Source organism: Enhydra lutris, unplaced genomic scaffold, assembly GCF_002288905.1.
Source record: "Enhydra lutris kenyoni isolate GAN:26980312 unplaced genomic scaffold, ASM228890v2 scaffoldscaffold55, whole genome shotgun sequence".
NCBI classification, from domain to species: domain Eukaryota; kingdom Metazoa; phylum Chordata; class Mammalia; order Carnivora; family Mustelidae; genus Enhydra; species Enhydra lutris.
The window spans coordinates 5,753,225-5,772,024 of NW_019154139.1; the positions used below are offsets into that span (position 1 = coordinate 5,753,225).

Below are 18,800 nucleotides of genomic sequence, written 5' to 3' on the forward strand. Positions count from 1 at the left end.
AGCCCCTCAGGCCTCCCAGAGGGGACAGCGCAGGGCAGATGGTGAGCACCACGCAGAGAGGGAGCTGGCTCTGGCCCTGGCTCCCTTCTCGACCACAAGCCCTCCGGCCTCAGTTTCTTAATCTGTAAAGTGGGGCAAACATGAGTATTCTTTAAAGAATTGTTTATGAGGACAGCTGGGGACACCCTGAGTGCTCTGATGGCATGCGCTGACCTGAGCACGGCAACACCATCAACTGTTGTCAGGCATCACTGTGCGCCAGGCACTGAGCCCGTACTTTGCTGCGGGCAGTCGGATCCTGAGAGCAATCCTGTGCCACACAGCTCTTACTGTCCTCATTTGGCGGGGGAGAACATGGACCGTGAGCAGCAAAGACATCTGTGCATAGTGAGTAAGGGGCACGGTGAAGATTTGAATCCAGGTCTGGCTGACTCCTAAGACCAAAGGTACTGCTGAGAACAAACAGGTGGAGGGTGGGGGCAGGGGTGGCCCGCAGCCTGGAGCCCCTTGTGGCACAGGGGCCCCAACTCTGGGTCAGGCCTTACCCCAGTGCTGAGCTGGTGCAGCAGCTGGCCCCTGAGCCTTCCTGCCCCACTTGACCTACTGATAGCTGCCAGAGCCGCAGTTCCATCAGCGCCCCCAGCCACCCAGCCATGTCATTCCCCACTCAGGACCTGCGCATGATCCTCTCCTTGTTGTGTATGTTGTGAAGCAGCCACCACGAGCCCATCTCTTCTGCCCCAGACAACGGCCTGCACTGCCTTCCGAGCCTTGCCCCTCCTCCCCAATCCCCCCGCCCTTCTCAGCCAGCAGGTGCGCTCCCGTGCTAGGCTCACCCCCAGCCCTCTGCCGCTCAGCTTAAACTCTGTTTGCTTCTGTTCTCCCCGGAACCAGGGAGCCTTGTTGCATATGCCCTTGGCCTAGTATGGGCCTTGGCCTGTGCTGTTTCTTCCACCTCGAGTGCCATTCCCCATCTCCTCACTTTCCGAGAACTCATCGTCATCCTTCAAAACCCAGCCCGCTTTCACCTGCTCTAGGAAGCATCTCTGACTCTTGGCTTGCACGTTTTCCTCTCAGTGTGCACCACAAGGTACGAGGGGCTTGGCCCTCTCTCCGGCAGTGCCAGTGTGCGGCTCCTCAGGAGGACACAGCTGTGGTTCTTACGTGTTACACCGGGCAGGAGGCAGAGGAGACGTGCTGAGTGGCTGTGGGACGGGATGGGATTCACGTCGTGAGGGAGATCTGGATCTGCCCTGTGGGCGACTTTGGGCCCCTCTTGTGAGCACCGTGCACAGCCCCCAGCGAGGACTTGCCCAGGCCGTGGGGCTTGGCCGTGGTCGCGCTCGCCCTCCGCCACGGCCCTGCGGCAGGGTAGCCCAAGCTTGCCCGCAGCTAAGGGGACTCCCCCTGCCACTACTGTCTCTGTGCCTCTGCCGCAGCTGCTTCCTCTTTGGGGCACCTCTCGTGCCCGCTGCCCCAGCGCTATCCTGTTCCCAGGGCCCCCAACACAGCGGCGGAGCCAGCACGCACCCACATGTTTGTTCACCCAGCAGAGCCACAGCCTGGCCGTGTGCTTGAGTCAGAGTAAAGAGTGAGAGTGCCGAAGCCCCCACAGGCCGTGTACCTGCCCTTGCTGCGAGCTCATGGGAAAGGGAGAATACTCAGCCTCTACTGGGGCCCTTCTGTGTACTGAGCGCTTTATACCCTTTCCTTTTCAAGGACACCTGGCAGTGACACCTGCCACCACAGTGCACACGGGAGGGAACAGAGATGCGGGGAGGGCAGCGGCACCGCTGGTTTGGGACGGAGCCAGACAGAGCCCGAGCGGCCACGGCTCTCGAGCCCCTGCTCTGCTCCACTGCACCGTGGCAGCCACCATGGCGGGCACCATCCCACGGTGGGCACCGTGGCGGGCACCATCCTGTGATAGGCAGCAGAGGAGGGGCACGGGCTGACGTGCTAGGAGCTGCTCATGTCCTTAGGGATCTCCTGCTAGCATGTCCCCCGCATTCATACTGGCTGCTCCTCCAGGTGCCCAAGGGCTGCTGCGGGAACGCTCTCAAGGCTGGGATGCTGGCCCCGCCTGCAGCTCGGGTCCCTCCATCTAATCATCTCTCAGGAGAGAGAAACGATTTGTTCCTGGTCTGGGCCAGGCCATGGTCTGGGGGCTGCATGAGCTGACTGAACCCCCACGGCATCCTGGGGGGTCCCCATGGAGGGAGGGATGTGGTTGCTGGAGAACATAGAGGACACCGTTTATGTTTGGGTTTCAGATAAACAGTGAATATTGGTTTAGTGTAAGTATGACCCATGCGACATTAGGGACATACTTAATACTTGGAAGTATTTGTTGCTTATCTGAAATCCAGATTTAACCGGCCATCTGATGTGCTTATGTGGCACGTGTGGAAGTCTGGCTGCCCCCAGAGGGAAAGCGCCTCCAGCCTCCCCAGCCTCAATGGAGTGAAATATCCTCTGGGTCCCAGAACTCCAGGCCTGAGAGGCTTGGCTGTGCTCACGGTGACACCTAGTGGTCAGCGGGGGAACTTCAGGGGGTCGGAAGGGGTGGGTGGGGGTGCTGGGAGGTGACCCAGGGGCCAGAGCGAAGAGGGGACAGGTGCTGCAGAGCCAGCATGGGGGGTGCGGGGAGACCGGCCGCCTTCGCTGAACACCTGAGTCATGAGGCACTTCACAGAGCAGGAAGCAGCACAACTTCCAGGGCCACACGCCTTAGAATGGGCCACAATGGGAGGTGTGAGGCCGAGCTGGGGAGCCAGGCCCACCCCACAGTGAAGCCGCCTTCCGGTGGGACTCTGCACTCCGCCCGTGTTTGCGCACACATGCCTGCACGGAGTGCCACATGGTCCTCCCGGCTGTTTGGCGCTGCCACCCGCCTCACAGACACAGCTTTCCCAGGATCCCAGTGTCAGGACTGGCCCGGCCCCGGGGTGGGGGCCGAAGGAAGGCCGGCATCACCTGGGATGCCAGGAGCCAGCCACTGTCTCAGCAGTCCATTCAGCCGTCTGTCCATATGTCCGTGTACACAGGGCCTGCCACCTAGGGAGCAGCTGTGACAAGGGACTTAGTGTCAGCTGCGGGTCGGCAGCCCGCCGGCCTTGCTCTTGGCTTCCACACAGAGCCTCACGCCGGTGGCGCTTTGCAGAGGCTTACAGAATGCGTACGCGCCTTACAGGCTGGTGGACAGCCCCAAGCCTGCCGCGCCTCGTGAGCCCCCACTGATGTGGCAATGAGAATGCTGAACTTGAGAGCTGGGGCGTCGGGAGCCCCAGGAGATTGAGCGTCGAAAGGTTCTGTGTGACCCCCCACGCTGACAGCTGCGGGAGCCAGGGCAGGTCACCGTCCCGGCACCTTCAGCCTCCTCAACAGAAAAGGCGAGTCTTCGTCTAGATGGTCTCCAAGGCCCCTTCCAGTGTTAGCTCTGCAGAAACCCAGTCCGCTCTGGCTGTTCGCGCACGTGTCGTTCAGAGCAGACCAGCTTCACTGCGGAGCCATGGCCCTTGTCTGTCAGCAACGTGCTTCGAACCCACCGCCCTGAGGTGCACGCTGGACGCCCACGAGGGGCTCGATGGTGGTCGGCCCCTGGGAGGGCAGCGCTGGTGAAAGGCACAGACGAGAAGCAGGCCGGCCCTGTGGAGAGGTGTGGTATAAAGGAGACCCCACCTCAATATTTGTAGAAAGAGACAGCATGTAGGCCAGTGAGCAGATGAGCATGGAAGGTGCTGGGAGTCCAGTCACAGAAGGGTTGGACTTTCATGGCTGCACCAGAGGAGGCCAGCTTGGAAGGGCCAGTCCTCTTGGGGCCCTGATGGGGGCTACTGAGCCTGAAGGAGGGGCGGTGGTGAGAGGGCTGAGCGGTCCTGCCTGGAAGTGTGGGGTTGGGGGAGCAGTGAGGAAGGTCAGGCTGACAAAGGCAGTGAGATTCGGGCAAGGTGGAGGAAAGGAGCTGGGTCCCCTGAGGGCCCCTGAGGCAGCCCAGGGCATCCCAGGGGGCAGTAGGTAGGCTGTGAGGTGAGGGGCTGGGACCGCCTTCAGCCTGCTGGCCAAAGGGGCTCCAGTCCCTGCTCCACGACTCAGGTTGGGAGATCTCTCTCTGAGCCTCAGCATTGCCCCCTGTCAGGTGGCACTGCTGACAGGACCTAGCGCTCAGAGTCGTGAGAGACGGTCAGGGACGCATGCAAGGGGCCTAGCATGGGGTCTGGCCCTGAGGAGCTCGGGGTAAGTGGAAGCCCACAGTCCTCATTACTCCCACTCCCCGAGCGGGGCTGTCCCCAGAGATACAGCCTGCAGTGGGCTGGGCTCCGGGTCACCCCAGGGGTCTGGTCGGGGGCAGCCAGCTGCTGGCACCTTGGCCAGGCCAGGCATTGCCCAGGATGATGTAATTCCAGGGACAGAAGGCAGGAGGGAGAGCCCTGTGTCCTCACTCAAGCCCAGGCCTTGTCATGAGAGGCTCCCAGAGCACCATCCAAGCGCAGATACTGTCGGAGTGTGATTAGGGTTCCAGGGAGAACCGGGCAGGTAGGTGTGCAAGGTCCTAGCCGGCACCGTAACCGTAGGCCGCCGCCAGGTCTGGGCCTGCAGACAGATGTACTCCTGCCTGAGCACTGGCCCCTGTTCTGATGAAGAGTCAAAAGCCCAGAGTGGCCAAGCCCAGGCCCCTCACCGGCACAGAACATTTCTCAGGCCTTCAGTCTGGGCTAGGCCCCGTGCAGAGCATCTGGGTAAAGAGGTGACTTGGCCTCGGGCCCTGCCTCCTCCAGGAGCCCCTAGTCTGGGGCAGGCAGGGGGGAGCCTGGCAGGCCCAGCAGTTAGAGTTAGCGTGGTAGGTGCTCTGAGAGAGGGAAGTGCGAGGGCTTCGGAGGCCCAGGCCAATCCCCAAATGCAGCCCAGGGACCTTGAAGGAGGATGGAGACAAGGAAGGCTTCCTAGAAGAGGTGACACTCAGACACAATCTCAAGTAACTATAGTCGGAGCTGCCATTCACAGGAGGAGGGAGTGTATCCCAGGAACCACATCCCTAAAAGCACCAAGGTGAGAAGGGAGGGCAGGACGTGCAGGCTGACAGTGTCGCTGTTACCTAGGGCCACCGCAGGCCGTGTGGGGTCAGGAGGACCTCAAGTACCATACTGAGAACTCAGCCTAATCCTGTGGGCACTGCGTCTGGGGCACTAGGAGGACATTGATGTGTTTTTAGCAGTGGGAAGACACAGTCAGATTTATGCTCTAGAAAGTTCCCTTTGCAGCTTGTGAAGGGCAGGTCTTTGAGTCACAGGGAACAGGTTCAAGTCTCACCTGTGTGTCACGTCCTACCTAAGTGGCCATGGGTAAATTGCTTAACCTCTGTGAACTCTGAAAACGAGGAGAAAGCTACTTGCTGTGCAGGGTGACATTACAAAGACCTGCAGTCTAGTCGTTTGTCTCTGTGCCAGGCTTGGGGCTGGGCCCTGGGTAGTCGGAAATGAACAGGGTATGCTCTGGCCCTCGGTGAGCCTCAGGCAAAGGGTCTAAGGAACGCGGAGATTGGAGGGAGGGTCAGGGTGAGAGCTCAGCTGCTTGGAACAGTTGACATTTGAGCTGCCTTGGAGAGACAGGATGTGGACATGTGGACACAGGCAGGGCGGACAGGAGCTGGGTCATTCCGGTGCGCCATATCGCCGTGGGGAAAGTTAAGGAACCAAAGGGGATGAACCCAGACTTCCCTGGCCCTCCCCTCAACCTGACGGTCTGTCACCTCCTGGAAGTGCCCTGGGAGCGCAGGTTCCATGAAACCTGTGTTCGCCTGTCCACTCTGTGTCCCTTGGGCAAGTCACCAAGCCTTTTTTCACCCTATTCTCCTCACTTGCGAAGTGGGGATAACCATGTCTACTCTGAGAAGTGCCCGTGAGGCTTACAGGCGATGATTCTTGTGAAGGGATTAGTATACTGTAAGTGCTCACAGGCGCCTGGGTGGCTCTGTGGGTTAAGCCTCTGCCTTCAGTCAGGTCATGGTCTCAGGGTCCTGGAATCGAGGCCCACATCGGGCTCTCTGCGCAGCAGGGAGCCTGCTTCCCCCTCTCTCTCTGCCTGCCTCTCTGCCTACTTGTGGTTTCTCTCTGTGTCAAATAAATAAATCAAAAGTTCTTTAAAAAAAAAAAATACAGTAAGTGCTCGCTAACAGTAGCTGTGGTTGACATCAGCCCGCAGAGAGTTTCTGGCTGGACCCCTACATCCAGGCCCCCGTGACCTCACATCAGCTGTAAGCTCTCTGTACCTCAGTACCCTCCTCTGATAAGGGGAGAATCCCACGGTGCGTGAGACAGTTCGGCACCTGGGCCGTGGCTGTCGCCCATGACCCCTCCAGCAGGCCTGCCCCTGCCACCGCTCCCGTGCCTCTCCCCCATGGCAAGACCTTTCCCTCTTTACTTCATCCCTCTTCAGAGCGTGTGGGAGCCCATGTTTGTTTTTGCCTGCCTCGCTTGGTCGTCTTGCCAAGTCTGGACTGGGGAAGGCAGCAGCCTCTCCCCACCACCCCCAAGGCTCCAGCCTCTTTCTGGGCTCCGTAATTTTCTATTGATGAGGTTGCAGGGGAGGAAAATCCCTTCCTGCTGAGGTGGGGGGAAGGGTGGAGCAGGCTAAGTGTTCTTTTCTCCCTGCTCTGCCGTTCCCAGCTTGCCTTCCTTTCCCCTGCGGGTAAGGGACATGGATGCGGAAAATGATGTTATTGATGAAGTCGCCATAGCGACGACCCTTGGGAGGCACACATTCCGGCTTTGTTATCCTGGGCCAGGGTGAGGAGAAAGGGCCAGCTCCGAAGTACAAACAGATTGGGCCCGCCTCCCCCTGCCCTGCTTTAGATGCATCCGTGAACTTTGCTTTGCCGAAGACGCGAGGTGCACATGGTTTGGGGCAGGCAGATTCTGCCGTCGTTTACCTCTGTGCACACTCTCATGGAGTCTCCAAAAATGATAGAAAGCGGCCAGAGCCTCTCCCAGGACCCAGAGTAGGCAAGAATGGGGGGTAGGGGGACATGGCGAGGAAGTCCTGGGCTCTGGGGAGCAGAAGGCTAGGCTGGGGACCTGGCTCTGCTTCTCAGGCATGGTGTGGCCCTGGCCGCTTTCCCGCCCAGATCCCGCCTCCGTTTGCTTGTCTGTGAAATGGACATGGTGATACTCGCTTCTCAGGCCTGTGATGAGGGTTAAGTTAGATGAAAGGGTTGTTAAAGCCCAAGTTCCCTATACCATGTGTTCTGGAAAAGTCAGAGAAAGGGGCTCCTAATTGCATCCCAAACCCAGCCTTCCTCCCTTCCCCAGAGCCACTGCCCTCCCTCCAGGTTCTTTTGTCCCTTTCAGGGTGATGGCAGTAGCCTCCCACGTGCTTCTGGCCTGCAGCCTTGTCGGGGCGGCTGCCCTTGCCTGCCGCATCCACAGATCTTCCTGCCACATAAGCACACCCCTATTTACAACCTTTCCGTGGCTCCCCTGGCCACGGGTGCCATCCCTGGAGCTCTCACTTGCGTCCGTAGCCTCACTGGCCCAAGAAGGGGAAGGCGGCTTGAGTGAGCACGTGGGAGACAGGGCCTCGACAAGCCACTGTGACACGGCGGGGAAACTAAGGCTCAGTGGGAAGTGATTGCCCAAGGTCACACGGCAAGTGGCAGAATCTGAAATTGCGCCCAGTGTCCTGGCAGTGGAGCATCTGCCTCCTCATTGCCCCCTGCCCGGTCCTGGGCACAAGGAGACACTCGGTCCGAGTTCGCAGAACATAATTGGATTTGGATGGGTTAGATCGAATTAGATTCGACCTGGCGAGCAGCCTGGCCTGCCTGGCACCAAGCCCCTGAGGACCAGGATTTCTGGAAACAACTCTGAAATTCAATCTTATTTCCCCTCTAGGCACGGAGGTAAACAAGGCTTTCTGCTGAACTTGGCACTGTGTCACTCCCCATATCAGGACAGGGAGCTAGGCCAGGGGAGGCTGCACATGGCCCTGGGACAGCCATCTTGTTGTTCGACCCCCAAGAGCAGATGTGGTACAAAGCAGGAGCCATGGGAGGACAGAGTTTGGGCTGGGGCCCTTGGGTTCCTCAGGCTCACAGAAACCCAATCTGTGCCCAGGCCTGGGCTTGGCCCCTGCTCTGAAGGAGCCTGAGGACTGGCGTCAGTGGAGACCATGTGCCAGCCAGAGCTGGCCAGAGGGGTCTGGCCCCCTCAGAGGAGCTGGGGTGGGGTGGAAGCAGAGCGGGTAGAACCAAGGACCCTGAAGCCCCCTCACGGCCCATCCCCTGGAGCAGAAGTGCTTGGTATCCAGCACCTCATGTGCCTCAGTGCTCCCCTGCCAAATTCAAGGACCCTTGGCAGTAGCCGTGCTGGCCGTGCTGCCTGTTAGCTCACTGTCCGCAGGATAGCCCTCCCAGAAGAGGGCAGAGGGAGTGCCACCTTCTCTGTCCCTGGGATTGAGGCCGAGGGAGCCACAGCAGGCTCCAAGGCCCCATCCCCTGCCCAGGCCTCCACTGCCTCGGTCCCTGGGCCACCACAAGCTCATCTGCCAGGTGATGAGGAACTGACCTGGGTCATCCTAGAGTGGGGCTGTGTTAGAGGAGAGGCAGGGGCCTGTCCCACCAGTGACTACAGGGCTTCTCAGAGCCTTTAATGTATGCTGTGGGGTCCCTGAGGGGCTGTTTCGTAGAACACACAGCTGTGAATGCCGCAGAATGCTCTCACAATTCTCTGTGAGGTGCGCGGAGGCTGGGCAACCTTTGTCTCTCTTCTCCTCTTCTTCCCTCCTTCTCTCCTACCTTTGCTCTCCTAGTATTTCTTTCAGGCCCTGTGCTGGGCACTAAGGACCCAGGCAAGGATAAATTTATCCTTGAATTTCCCCCACGGGGATAGGAGAGGTGGCTTAGTAAGGATTTGCCTGTAGCACCAGGTAGGATGAGTCAGGAACCCAGACTGTGCCACACACATTACATAGTTCTCTCGTTTGAGTTTCACGGCAACCCCTGGGGGTAAAGGATATGACAGCCCATCTCCCAGCTAAGAAAACAGAGACCCAGGGCGCCTGGGTGGCTCAGTGAGTTAAAGCCTCTGCCTTCGGCTCAGGTCATGATCTCAGGGTCCTGGGATTGAGCCCCACATCAGGCTCTCTGCTTAGCAAGGAGCCTGCTTCCTCCTCATTCTGACTTCCTCTCTGCCTACTTGTGATCTCTGTCTGTCAAATAAATAAATAAAATCTTTAAAAAGAAAGAAAGAAAGAGAGAGAGAGAGAAAGAAAGAAAGAAAGACAGACAAAGACAGAAAGACAGAAAAAGAAAGAAAGAAAGGAAGGAAGGAAGGAAGACAGAAAGAAAGACAGAAAGACAGACAGAAAGAAAGAAAGAAGGACAAAGAAAGAAAGATGGCAAGTAAGAAAGACAGAAAGAAAGAAAGAAGGAAAGAAAGAAAGAAAAGAGAGACCCAGAGAAGAAGGTCTCTGACCAGAGGCTCAGTCAGGTACAACACAGGCGGGTTCCGGCTCCTACCCCTCTTGGGAGGGGCACACCCTTCCTCAGGGTGCCTTGACGGTCGTGAGCACTGGGACTGGCCACCTTCCAGGCTCGGCAGCTAGCCTGGCCCTGTGGAGGCCCTGCAGCAGGGCGGAGCACCAACAGGACACCTTCCCTGCCCGCAGGAGCTTTCTGGCTGGTGGGAGAGGTGACGGCAGGTAGACGAGCACAGGGGGACATACAGAGTGGACCCTGCCTCCCACCCCATCCGCACTTTGCCATTTGAAAGGGAGAGACAGAGAGCCAGGAGACTTGGTCTGCAGGGTCCGGTCTTGAGCTACACTGGAAGAATGAGAGCATCAGGCAGCTGGCGAGGGGAGTCCAGAGAAAGCGCATTTGTGGCAGAGACGTCTCTCAGTGCTGGCCAGTGGCATGGCTGTCGTAGGCTGGCCCATGGATCCGTCCCCTTGCTCTGCTGAGAGTCAGTTGTGGGGGGGTGCCAGGCCTGCCAGAGGCCGCTGTGCTCCTGCAGCAGGTGGGAGGGCCGGCGAGGGTGCTGAGGGAGAGCGGGGTGCAGAGGACAAGCAGGTGAAGGGTGGGAGGGCCAGGCTCCTGGGGGGACCCCCGCACTGTTCCCAAAGGCTAGAGGGGTGACACAGGCAGAGTCACCTGATGGCTCTGCAGGTGAGCTGAGGCTCCCCCCTTGTGCTCAGGGGCAGCTGCTACAAGATCATAGGAGCCAGGGGTTGGTTATGTGCTTTGTTGAGGGGCTGCGCAGAGAGCTTCATGGAGGAAGAAGCATCTGCACTGGCCTTGAACGTTAACAGGCTCGTAATTCTGAAGACAGTTAGTAGTGGCAGCCGCCACTGACCACTCTCTGTGCCAGGCTCCCCGTTCTGTTCACCCCAGGAAGAACTTGCTGCCAGTCAGCCTACTGGGTCCCACACGCGTAGTGCGGGACCCCAGGGTGGGAGAAGATGGCTGGGAGCCCAGCAGCCGGGACTGGAGTCCTGCCGTATGGTCTGAGACAGACACATCCCATCTCGGGACCTCCTTTTGCCCATCTGCAAGATGGATGGCAGGACTGCAAGGCTCCACCCAGCCCTGACAGTCTGCGGCTCTGCCCCACCGTGACACACATCTTCTCGCGGCCCGCAGCAGCCAGTGGGCCCCAGCACCCAGGGGAAGGTAATGTGGCTTCTGTGTCTCCAGCAGGTGAGGAGCTGAACTACCAGCACAGAGCAAACCCTAGTCCTCGGCCCCTCAGGCTGGGCAGCTGCGACCATCTCTGCGATGGTTGCCGATGTGAGGGTGACACCCTGATGGCCACCAGCTCGGAGGAGCTGCCTCCAGAAGCTGTCAGGCTGAGAGGGCTCCAGGCTCAGTGAGGCCGGCAGTTGGTGGCGGCCTGCTCCTTGTCAGCCTGTCTCCCAGCGTGGTGGCTGCTGGCGTGTGAGGGCCAGACCTGTGTCCCAGCCCCTCGTGGAGGAGGGGAAAGCTTATTCCATTTCCCTCCCTTCACGGTGAGGACACAGAGAATCCCGTCCCCGGCAGGACCTATCTGGACAGTGAGGACTGAGAGGCTCAGAGCTCAGCCTGCCCTCAGGGGCTGGTCAGAGAGTCACAGGAAGACCAGGGAGGAGAAACATGGCCACCATGTCAGTGCTGTGAGCGAGGGGAGCACAGGCGTCCAGAAGGCTGTTGACTGGGCTGGGGGACCGAGGAAGGCTTCCTGGAGGAGGGACACGGTGGCATTTGACCCTACAGAGCCAGCGCCTTCTGGAGTGCCACCATGGGTTGATCACTTCCTGTAGCGTCCAGGCTGCGGCAGGCACAGCCAACCGAGACACCCCCTTAATCCAGTGGAGACAAGAAGTGACAAGAGCCTGGAGCTGGAGCCTGGAGAATGAGGGGAGGGGGGACACGTGGCTTGAGGCCCAGCCTCACTCCCAGAGATTCAAACAGCAGGGTCAGGAATCAGCGCCCACCCTCACTCCCTTCTCCTCTGCAAGGATTCTCCTCTCAGCCAGCTCTGCCCTTGTTTTGGAAAATGCAGTTTCTAATTTTAAAAAATTAATGTTAACAATGTAATACATTTTTTAATTTCTATTGTTATAAATTATTAAATGTAAGCTTCCCCCATTGAATTTCTGCTGTAGTAAACATGAGTAGCTATAGCATGTCAACACCTGAACAGAAACACTTCAGGCTCCTCTGTAATTGTCAGAAATATAAAGGGGTCCCATAGCCCTCTCCACCGGCCACCGGGGACCTAGCGCTGGCCCTGCCCTCGGCTTTAGAAGGAGGGCCCTGTGCTCCGGAGCCTGGGGGTGGTGGGCAGGGAGAGCCTCAGTGAGTCATGTGACCTCACTCCGTTCTTTCCGTAGAAGATGGGGGGCCTTGCCTGCCTCTCCCACTGATGTGGACACACTCAAGGCCGGAGGCCCACCCTCCCGGGTCCGGGTTTCCACTGCTTGCTTCCAGATTGACTTGGACTAGAACACTGGATTACCCTCCACCCTGAATTATCCTTTGTCAGCAAAACATCAACATCTTGGCTCATTATTAAAAGTCTAGATTCTCAGGAAGAAAGACTGCCTCATGGCCAGTCCATGGAGTGGGAGAAAGCTGAGTGACTTCTAAAGCCTTGGGCTCTGTTTAGCATCCAACGTTCAGGGCCACATCAGCTCCCCAGTGACAAATTTATGGTTAGTGATGATTAGCAGCGCTTCTCGTAAGTTGTGTTTCTTTGGCTGGGAATGGAAATTCAATCTCCCTTTCCTCATCACATATAAGCCTGAGCTTAAACAGGGCCCCTTGAGCCCTTCCCAGTTTAGGAGGAAAGCACAGATCTGTGTGAGTGGCATCGATCGCCTGGGCCAGCCACAGGGCGGCCCTGGGAGATCAAGGCAGGGCAGCGGCATGGGGGTGACATGGGAGTAGTCAGGAAGCCCTGTGGAACTGGTGGGGTTTGAAGAGGCCCAGGCAGGGGCGTGGATGGGGCACTCCAGGGGACGTTCAGTGGGCAGTGCAGAAATGTGGGCGGTAGAGTTCGAGTCGTCCGTGGCAGGAGACAAGGCTGCAAAGAGGCAGGAACAACAAGTCCTTGTACATTTGTGGGCACTGGGGAGCCAGAAGGGCCACTTAAGCGGGGAGTGAAGGGTGATGCCGGACTCAGCCCACCGTTAACACAGCCATGATGATGGCCCGGGAGGCCACTTGGTGGCCACCTGCCGGCCGGCGCCTCAGAGCAGCGAGTCTCTGAGCGAGCCTCTCTCGGGAGATCTGATGAGAGGCTGCATATGTCTCCGTGGCCCCGGAAAGCCCCTCAACCGAAAGCTTACCTAAGGAGGGGCTGCCCAGCCTAGCCAAGGTTCCCACGAGGAGCTGTGCTTTCCCTGGCACCAGCCTTCTGCAGTCGGCGCCCCCATGGAAAGATCTAGTGTCAGAATAACCACCTGCCTTGTCTGTGAGGCAGAGATGATCACGGCCACTCCACCAAAGAAGCGGTTTTCTCTGAGACACACGACTAGTAAGGAGGCCAGACTCCTACCCCCAGCTGCCTGACTTAAGCCTGTGACCTCAGAGAGCCATACTTTCCGTGTGAGGTTGGCTCTTGCGGCCCACAAGGGCCCCCGGTGCCCCCTTTGGGGACTTCTCCCCGGAGCTTGGCGTTGGGTCGCGGTGGAGCACCCACACCCCAGAAATGCCACACCAGCCCCAGACCGCCCCCACCCCACCCATCGTTCTGCTGCCTGCTGTGTCTCCCACGCCGCCCTGCAAGGTGGGTATGTGCTGCTGTGGTTTCCGGGAGAGGAGGGGGCGTCCCTCCACACGCACCAGAAGCTTCCAGCGAGGAGCCCCGGCACCGGAGCGCTCGTTCGCTCAGCTGTTGGGTAGTTGGTCCCACCCTGCGTCGGTCCAGCGGTGTGATCTGGGGAAGGGGGAAATCCAGGTGAGCGAAGAGGTCAGCGCACCCAGCACAGGGCAGGTTTCCCTCAGGGCCATTTCTTTGTTTCATTTCAATTCAGACTTTTTAAAAAATCTTCGTTGTAGCTGCTGGGGTGTGTGTGTTCTTAAGTGTATGTCAGATCTCCGTTGTCCCACACCCGTGCTTACAACGGACAGGGTCAAGACGGAGCTGGTCCTGGCCCCCGGGGCAGCCACCTTGAGGAAAGGAGGCTGCTGTGTGTCCCCGTCTGTGGCTTCCTCCCCTCTGTCCGGGGCTGGCTTCTCTCAGACCGGACATGGAAGTAAGGTCTCAGGGCGCCGTGTGGGCAGACAGCAGCTCTTCCTTTCATCTGCCTGTAGCCTCCTGATGGACTTGTGACCTACAACCTCTCACTTGACCCCTGATGACCTCATAAATTCTGGAAACTCCTCACAAATCACTAGGAAGATAAACATCAACTGGGGTCATCTGAAAGGGGTCTGAGCCACTCCAGGCAGTTGGGGAGGGCGGATCAAGTCTCCTGAGATGGGGGATGGGAGGGTGGGGGTCCCAGGAACTAGGGGTGACTGGGTCCCACCCAGGGGACCCTCGTTGTCCCTGTCATCCCAGAGCCCTCAGAGCACATTTCGGTATAATCCTCAGCATGCACTGAGTAGAGGCCAGGCCTCTGGAGACTCAATGTTCATGGTGCCCAGTGCCTGCTCTGGAAACCCAGGGCAGCCCAGCCCGGCACTGCACAAGGCCTCTAGGGCAGGAGCAAGACAGAGGTTTATAGCCTGAGGTACTGGTCCAAGTCCTGGTGGTGCCTCTCAGTGCCCCGTCGGCCTTTGGACAGGTGTCTTAACCCTGTGTTCCCACCTCTGAAGGGCGTGCTTGCCTTTATAGGGGCGAGGGGCCCAGAACGTGCCCAGAACTTTGCCGCTGCCTAGGGTTTGGCACTACAGTAAAGTTTCGGGGAACCTGGGAGGAGATGAGACAGGAAAAAGCCAGCCTGGTGAGGGACACGGCTTCTGAGTCCGGCCCAGAGAACAAGCTGGAAGGGCCGAAGCAAGGGCGAGAGGGACGGGGCTCCAGGTGACTCAGCCGCTGCTGCCAGAGGGCGGGGACACTAGCAGGCAGTGGAGGGCCCAGCCCTGGCACCCTGGGGCCTTCTCCCCCTTCTGAGGCCTCCCAGCCAGCAAGGAGCCCTGCTGCCAGCTGCCCTTTCAGGTGAGGCTTCACAGAACAAGGTATCTGAGGTTGGCAGACATTTTCCTTTAAAAAGAAACCTGCCAAACAGCAGGAACCCTGGGCTGAGATTTTGGAATTGGGGACACGTGTGCTTCTGGACTGGGAACAGGCTCTGTGGGGCATGGGATGTGCAGTGAAGCTGGAGGCCAGCAGCAGATCGTGCAGGGCTCTGCATTTGGGAGTGAGGGTTCCATGGGTGCTGGGAGCCCTGCAGTGACCAGGGACAGAGAGAGATCCCCTCGGACAGCTGAGGGGAGATGAATGGCAGGTAGTTCAGGGCATGGCTGTGGGGCTGCTGAGGACGAGCCCGGAGGTCCAGCAGACCAGGGCGGCAGCCTCTGACTTGCGCAGGGACGGTGAGAGGTGGCCATGCGGGATGGACAGGCCTCCTGGGGAACAAGATCCAGCCCGCCAGGGCCCATTTGCTTAGGGCTGCTGCCCACCCACCCAGTCCCCTGACCCGTGAGCGCCCGCCCTGGGCCCAGACTGAAACCAAAGTCTCCGCCTGCCCCAGTGGGGCACATGCCGTCCCCGGGCAGATGGAAAGGTGCCGCGCCCCCACACCCACCCACCCACCCTAATGAAGAAACAGTCTAAACCCCTGAGCCATACCCGGTTCTGTGACCTGACCCAGGCAGGGACGCTTCTTCGTGGGTTCCCTGGAGGCCTTCACAGTGCTGTTCGCAGAGTGAGCCCTGGTTCGAGACCGGGGCACGGTGTCTGTGGTTTCTCCTTGCTTCCCCTCGTGGATGGCTAGGCGTTCACCCTGGCGTGTGTTGGGGGGCGGGCGGGGACTAGCGAGGAGCAGCCCTGGAGCGCTGTGTCTGATGGCGACATTTTATGGGCCGCCTCTCTTCAGCCTAAAATGTTTTCTCTCTTCCCTCCTCCCGTCCCCTGCTCCTCTCCCGTCTGTCTCTTCCCAGAGGGTATGAACTGCATGAACAAAGACCACGGCTGTGCCCACATCTGCCGGGAGACGCCCAAAGGTGGGGTGGCCTGTGACTGCAGGCCCGGCTTTGACCTTGCCCAAAACCAGAAGGACTGCACACGTAGGTAGATGGAGGCAAATGGGTCAGACATCCCCATGCGTCTCCTGCCATTGCTTTATGAGGGATGGGGGGGTGGGGGGGGGTCTGTCCAGTCTGCTGGACGTTGCCCAGGGAGGGCTCTCAGCACCTCGGGGTGGAAAGAAGGATAAGGTCCCCAAAGAAGCGTGGGGAGGCATGAGAGACGGGGGCTGTGAACTCCAGACACGGTGTTATGTGCCCCAGCATACCACCACCAACACCCCCAGCGCAGGACCCTACTAAAGAGCCCCACGGTGCTTGCTGTAACCCCAGCCCCAGAGCCCCACAGGCCCTGAGCCTGAGCTCTCCAGCAGGTATGGCGGGCTGTGCACAGAGGCCTACAAGCTCGGGCTTCTTAGTGGAACAGGGCAGCCCTTGGTGGAACAGGGTGGGAAAGGAGGAGAGGAGCTGGATTGGGAGTCCAGGGGGAGTCCCAGCCTAGCCTGTGTTGACCTTAATTCCAGGATCAAAGATCAACTTTGCAGTCTGCCCCTGCAGGGCCTGCCGTAAATGCTGATGTCCTGTGAGATCTGGGTTGAATGAGGCCTCTGGCCAAAGGTGCCATCCACGATCAGGCTGGAGGTCCGGCGGCAGGGCTTGGGTGTTAGGCAGCCTCTTAATGTGGTCCCCCAGCTCCCCAGGAGCAGTGGGAGACGGCAAATGAAGTAGGACTAGGGCTGAATACACTCATAGTCCTCGAGAGCTTCAGACCCAGCTCCCAGCAGCTGTGTGGGGAGGGTTGGGGCGGCCTGTGCTGGCACCGGGTTGGCTTGTGTGTACCAAGAGCTGAGAGAGACTGGTGTGAGCCTGGCCCATGTCTGGCCAGAGACAAGGACTTCATTCCAGGCCCACTTTCTGATACAGAGAAATGGAAATCCAGCTCCCAGTAGAGAAGCAGACCCAAACTTGCCCCGGAAATGGGAGACTGAGCTGCCCAGCTCTCGCAAAGAAAAGGGCTTTGCTTTCCAGCCTTCGTTCTGTGGACAAGAAACAACTGGCCCTCACCGGCTTTTCATCTTTAGTCTGTCTCGGTTGTCATCAGCTTCCTCTCGTGCGAACTACGCCTTTCCCAACCCATGCCCTCCTCAGTCAGCAAGGTCTTGGGGATCCACATGCACTAGACACTGCCCCTGTCTCCACGGAGACCATGCTCCAGCCCCCACTCCTGATCTGTCCACTCCCCCACGTGAAGATGCTCCCTTCTGGCCAGGTATATTCTGAGATGTGGGCAGCCTTCCTCTTTGTTCCTGAGCTTTCCCGTGGGATCACACAGATTAACGTGTACGCGGTCACCACGGGCAGGCACCCAGCTCCAGCCCTGGGACTCCAGCCAGGCCCTCCCGTCCTCTACATCAGACGATTCCTGTTGCTACAGAGAAACCTGCTGCCCCTCGGCAGAACAGAAAGCGAAAAGCTCCAGCTTTCCCAGTCCTCCGGACAACGGCCAATGCTTGTTGAAAGGCTCAGCCACAAGTAAAGAGCATTCCTTCACTCAGCAAGACTGGCCAGGCCCTGCACTGGGTGCTGGGGAGAGAGCCGTAGGCCACAGGCAGTGGCTGGAACTGACCGATCCGTCTGGGATGAGCACGGCAAGGGGATGCTTTGCTCAGAGAACATCTCCCAAGGGGCCATCCTGATCCGAGAGGTCAGGGATAAGGCGGTGCTGTGAGTGGCAAAGCCCCTCACCACCCCCGACAGAGAATAGCTAAGCCCTTGCCCTGAATGTTTGCTGGTGAAAGAAACAGCAGCCCGAGCCTCTGGGCTCAGGGGCTGGGTGTCATCCAGCTGTGTACAGAATCGGATACCAGCCTTGGGGCCAAGGAGTGGGCGAGCACCCTGCAGCCCTCCTGGTAAAGACCTGCACAGCTGGCTGGCAATCCGGTCAGCTTTGGCCCCTGCTGTGCCGTCCGCATGCTGAGTTCATGTGACATTAGCTCGAAGCTCTGCCTCTAGCCCTGGAGGCCAGTTTGAGTCTAGGAAATTCTAGATTTGGATTTGGGGTGGGGGCGGGGGCCTGGTCTAGCCAGCCTCTGTGGACCAGCAGGACCACAGGGCCCCTGCACCAAACTCCTTCATCTCTCCAGAGTCCAGGACCCACTCCAGGGTTGGAGGGGGTTCTCTCCGTCCTTTCTTGGTTATCCCAGAGCCCACAGCACCCATACTGTTACCATGTACAAGCTGTAGGCTCTAGGTGCTCACGAGTTCGGCCCTTGGGGTCCATGAGATGCACAAACCCCAGCGGGGGGCATGGACCCTAAGCAAGGCCCTCCCTCAGGTTGCCTCAGACAGCCCTCCATCCTCCTTAGAGTCACCTGTAGGACATGGCCCACGGCCGGGAGCCCAGAGCTTGGAAAGAACTGGCTGCAGTGTTCCACCCCTGCCCGGTCTGAAGCGGGGCTCTCCTCAGTCAGGAAAGGCATGTGATGTCCGGGCCAAGGTAGGGCTATTCCCAGGGCTCTGCCCTCACCTGAGATCCCTGCCGTTCTGTACCCGTGGCTTCCCTGGGGCTCTTCCCAGGCAGAGAGACGAGCTGTTTCAGAGATGAGAGAATGTGACTGCAGGTCGCTGGGCTCCCGGGAAAACTGAGAGAAGAGATGCTCCTCTGGAGAAAGGGCCAGAGGGAGCTGGAGCAGTTCCGTGGGTCCTTGAAAGGTCGCCCCGGAAGTCGGGCCCCTCCTGCTAACAGGACATTCGTTCCCCTTGGAAGAGGCAGCCCACTAGAGCCTCTCTCTGGTCGTGAGGACAGCGTCTGGGACACTGAGCAGAACCACTCTCTTCGTGTCTTCCTTAGCTGGCAGGGAGACGGCACGTGTCCAGGCTGACAGGGCCGCCACCATCACTCGGGGACGGACACCCCAGAGGCTGTGTGCTGTGCCCCTGGGGAGAGCACTACCTGGGAGAGGCAGCTGCGGGACACAGTTCTGGAATGCTTGGGATCCATCTCCGGGAGCTGCTGCCCATGGCTTCCCTCTGGCACCAGCCCTGCCATGCGTCAACCTGATGGAGCATCATTAACCCCAACTGCCAAATCGGAACTCTTGGCTTGGCCGGTCCAAGACTGATTTTTGCATCT

At 59.0% G+C, this 18,800-nt stretch overlaps 1 protein-coding gene across 2 annotated transcripts in view; it reads left to right on the forward strand.

Annotated features, from left to right (window-relative positions):
• Positions 1-18,800, forward strand: part of LOC111157667 (signal peptide, CUB domain and EGF like domain containing 1) — a 138,899-nt gene that overhangs the window by 60,897 nt on the left and 59,202 nt on the right. For both annotated transcript variants that reach the window (XM_022519283.1, XM_022519284.1), the window contains exon 5: positions 15,584-15,709. In XM_022519283.1, the coding sequence (XP_022374991.1) occupies positions 15,584-15,709 (126 nt within the window). The remainder of the gene's footprint in view (positions 1-15,583; positions 15,710-18,800) is intronic.